The sequence below is a fragment of the Oncorhynchus kisutch genome, linkage group LG6 (assembly GCF_002021735.2).
Source record: "Oncorhynchus kisutch isolate 150728-3 linkage group LG6, Okis_V2, whole genome shotgun sequence".
NCBI lineage: Eukaryota > Metazoa > Chordata > Actinopteri > Salmoniformes > Salmonidae > Oncorhynchus > Oncorhynchus kisutch.
This window is the reverse complement of record NC_034179.2, coordinates 76823431-76827728: the sequence shown is the minus strand read 5'-3', so window position 1 is coordinate 76827728 and position 4298 is coordinate 76823431. Positions and strand designations below refer to the sequence as shown.

Here is a 4298-nt window from a genome sequence, read left to right as displayed (position 1 = left end):
TTTCATTTCAAAGATTTATTCACGAGTACAAAAATGTATTTTCATACAGATATTCACATAACAACAAATATTTTCATCACCTAGATACAGTTTACAGTGCATGTCGAGTAATTACACAGACCATGTACTCTTTGGACAAGGCTAACAAGCAGTATTCAACTGAGACATGAAAACACTTTCACTAGTTATCAGACACAGTGTGTTGTCCTACATGAAGCATATCACATTTCAATGATTGACATGGTGTGTGTCTGTCCTCACAGCTATGCTGTTGACTGTGCAATGGAATGATAGAGTATTAGTTGATTTCCAATTGTCATTATCCAAAGTCTATTGTGTTGCAATACATTAAAGAGATGACAATAGTTCAAAGTCCCCATTCAGGGACTGGAGACCGTCACCTTTCAGGTTATCTGTCCTCAGTGCCCTTACTATGGTTGTGTTTACAGTTTAAAAGAATGTGGTGTTCTTTCCTCATGCATATTCAAAACCAATTAGTGCCAATGCCACAGCACTAATAATGAGTTTGTTGAAGCTCCAGTTGAATTACAGTGTACATTAGTTCAGCACCAGTTCACCTCAATGTCTCAATCACTGACATTGCTTTGTCTGTGGCCTTGAGAAGCAGCATTGTTGTACGTGCAGAGTGGAGATGACAGGCAAAAATACAGTATCCTCTGGAGAGGTGAGGCAGTGTCCTCTTGTGTCAGAGTGTTTTTGGGGGTCTCACAGTGTGTGGGGCAGAGGGCCACAAGTTAACCAACACCTATAGCTTTGTGCTTTCATAAGGTGATGATGGGACTTGTTACAGAAACTGTTCTCAATTGAGGCGCAGATAAGGAGTCTAGGAGTTTAGGATTTAGGAGTAGAAAATCAGGACAACTCAAAATTAGAGGGTAAAAATACACACACTCATAAATATAAAGGTAAATAGTTTGAATTGAGGATATGGGGTGGATCATAGTCCAGTTGGCCCAGGGCATTGGTTTGTCACCGTAGCAGCTCAGTGTGCCAAGGTACTGTTGTGTTTAGAGTCTCTGTTTCTCATTTTCACCATGTGTGTGTGCTTATGTTAAGTTAGTATGCGAGCTCAGATTGAGCTTCCTCTTCTGGGATGGGACATCCACTCACCCAGTCCTGGGCTCAGTTCACTTTAGCCAGCAGCTGCTCTGAGAACAGTTTCTTGAGCTGGGCCACCTCTTCACTGAGGGAGCTGAGGTGGGACTTGAGGACATTGTTCTCTGTATAATAATGAGACTCTGTCTGGTCCTGTAGGGGTGTAGGTTGGCCATACTGCGTGGACTCTTGCTGTTGTCGCCCCCTCCGGGTCTCCTCTCCCTCCTGCTTATGTGGCCAGACTCCTGCCCCCTCAGCTCCACCCAACATGATGTGTCCGTTGACTGCCTCCCGGGGACCGTCTCTTGCTCCCATTGACTGTATGGGGCTGTGCCTGTTGTCCTCTCCACTGCTGAGGATCTTGAAGCGCATTTTGTGAGGAAAGTTTTTTATGCCCTCCCCAGACTCCACTTTCCCCATCATCACTCTGGAGAGCCCCTCAGGGAAGTGTCCACTGTGGTGCACCTGGGCCTCTGCAGGGGAGTGGTGGAGCTCGTAGCCCAGCTCCTCTGCTCTGTGTGGGGACAGTTTGCCATGATCACTCAGTCGGTCCTCAAAGGAGAGGGGGCTCCCTAAACTGGAGCTGCCAGGGGTGGAGAACCCAGAGTCCTCTGACATGCTGCCAGCGTCCCTGGAGCCTTGCATGCTGAACTGGCCCCCGGGGGCAGCAGGGTGGCTCCCTGGTCCACTGTTCAGATAGTAGTGTGGCACCAAGGTCTGTGGAGCACAGGGGGCTGCAGGGAGGGGCAGGATGGGTGTGTTGGAGGGATCTTTGACCAGGCCGAAGCGGAACTTGAGAGCCAGCAGCTCGGCCCTGAGACGTGCGTTCTCCTCCAGCAGCGCCAGCACGCGATTCTCCACCACCATGTCGTTGACGCGGCGCTTCTCCCTGGAGCGCTTGGCCGCCTCGTTGTTCTTCTTGCGCTTGTCCCAATAGCCGTCATCCTTCTTCTCACTGGGTATGAACTCACGCTTCCGTCTGAGGGTGTTCCCAGAGGCGGGCGGGTCATTGGTGCGCTTCAGAGCAGAGGTGCGTCCGAGCAGAGAGCGGGCCAGCAGGCTGCTGGAGGTCAGGATGGACACGGCCTCGTCTGTGAAGGACAGGGTCCCACCAGGTGTAGCACTGGACTCCCCACCGCTCTGCTCCCTCATGTCTTGAGAATCTTCTTCAAACATCTCACTGGTCACACTCATGGTTTTGCTGTGTTGAGATTTACTGTTCTTCAGATAGTGTCTCAAAATCCAGTGTCGTGGAATGGTATGGTGGTAAATTGTTTCAATAGCCCCACCTAGCGTTCAAAAGAGGAAGAAGAAATGGAGAGGGGGATTTAATTGTTATGCAAGACCAGTTACAACACAATGTTATGTAACCCCATTACATTTTTCCAGTTAAACTGGAGCTACTTGCACAACAACCCCACATGACTCTTGAATAAGAACCATGATGTACTAAGTGCTAGACAGACATGTCGATCTCTTTTGAAAATGTTTACAATATAATAATCAAAGTGGACTCCTGTCAGTCTAAAGGTTAAACGGTTAATTATAAGATCTATATTCGTATTTCTTAAATAAAAGCTTTCTTTAGAATTGGGAGGAAAAAACAATAACATTTTAGCCTTATATTTATTAATTATCCCTGTCCTGACCCAATGACTGGAACTGGAGTCGCTTCATCAGACTAAATCAGTGTTAGCCTACATGTAGGTTAACATAGTGTTATATAACACACCGTATCAATATCTGGAAAAATCCCCGCAATGACCTGTATTGATTGCTTTGTTAATTTTTGATTTGACTAAAACAAAACGGCTTAACATTTTCAGTTAACGATCAGACGTTATATCTTTCAGGAATCGAATTGCCTCAAGGACATTTGTAAGAGAACAAGCCTAGTTTGCAAGTTAATAATAGTCCGCGCCCTACTGCTATTCCCTCTGTTCATTTACAATTGGTTCCCTGTATAGATCGAACTGTTAATTAACCTAGCTGCAGTACATCCCTAAACGAAGGCTGAACTGGTTCTTCTCTAAACCTTTTAGCGGATGTCATTCTACATTTCAGTCAGATATACAAAGGGAACGAAATTACGTATTGAAACAGCAATGAAAGTTTCAACAAACTATTGCAATGAAGGTCCTGTTAAGCATAATTACATACCTGTTCCACTAAATCTATTCAGATCATCTTAAATCATCATAATTCTGTGACTGTAAAGTGATCTACTGAATAGATCACTGGCGAAGCCTAATAATGACATTTGTGGAGTAGTTGTGTGTGATATATATATATCATAAATATATTTACATTTATTTTATCTAAAGCTGATTCGAAAGTTGGCTATAGTTTTCTTTACTTGGTATATTTGATATTATTTAACCTCAAATCATCGTAGCCTTCATAATTGATAGGCTTCTGTTGTAGGCAACATTGTCACATTTCTGCTCCTTATGCGATTGCCTATTCTCTGTAGTATAATGAAGGCACTGTTGAAATACACCGCATGAGTGAAAATTGTGAAATTACCTTGAGTTGGAGTCTCGTTGTCTCAGAAAAGCACCGATATTTCATTTAAAGAAACGTGTCACAATGTAACAGAGCGATCATAATAATTCAGCAGCTTCGATTCAGCACTGGGTCATCGAATACACAGGATACTTTGTTTCCTGCACGGTGTAGGCTACTGTTAGCCTACTCAATATTAGGCTACTAGTCTCTCTGACACCTTGTGTCTCGCGTTTCTGCTCCACTTGGATTGCTGCAGCTCCTATTTGTTTCTTTCCCGGTGAAGTTCAGCCGAGGACGTTTCCTATCCTCACTTGAACCAATGGGCCGCGTATGTGTGGTGCGCTCACTGAGACCGCCTCTCTCCATGCCAGGACCCACCCCGCAAGAGAAAGCTCACATAACGCTATCCTGCTCATGCATCATCAACTGAACTCGCTAGCCCATCCTTTCGTAACAATTAAGTAATATTGCCAGCTCTGGCTCCCTCTCACTCCCCCTGCAGATTTCCAATAGACCTATGCTCTTCAACCAAACATCAGCTTTATGGACGGCATGCTCGGTATCACGTCAAAGTGAGTGACAGATCAGAGTTGTTGGAATAGAATTGAGAAAGAAAATGCCAGCAGTCATTATGTAAGCACTTCACAGTTTTTCAGAATATGGTGATCTCCACT

General features: G+C 44.9%; 1 protein-coding gene across 1 annotated transcript; it reads right to left on the bottom strand.

Annotated features, from left to right (window-relative positions):
• On the bottom strand, positions 1-4014 carry LOC109887654 (uncharacterized). The gene is made up of 2 exons (XM_031827662.1): positions 3643-4014; positions 1-2405 (listed from the first exon to the last, which is right to left on the bottom strand). Exon 2 carries the CDS (start codon positions 2308-2310, stop codon positions 1144-1146), a length of 1167 nt encoding a protein of 388 aa, XP_031683522.1. The 5' UTR covers positions 2311-2405; positions 3643-4014; the 3' UTR covers positions 1-1143.
• Between the last annotated feature and the right edge of the window lie 284 nt (positions 4015-4298).

Excerpts from the sequence above, each read along its gene's own strand:
- LOC109887654 (XM_031827662.1), bottom strand. The coding sequence starts at position 2,310 with ATGAGTGTGACCAGTGAGATGTTTGAAGAAGATTCTCAAGACATGAGG.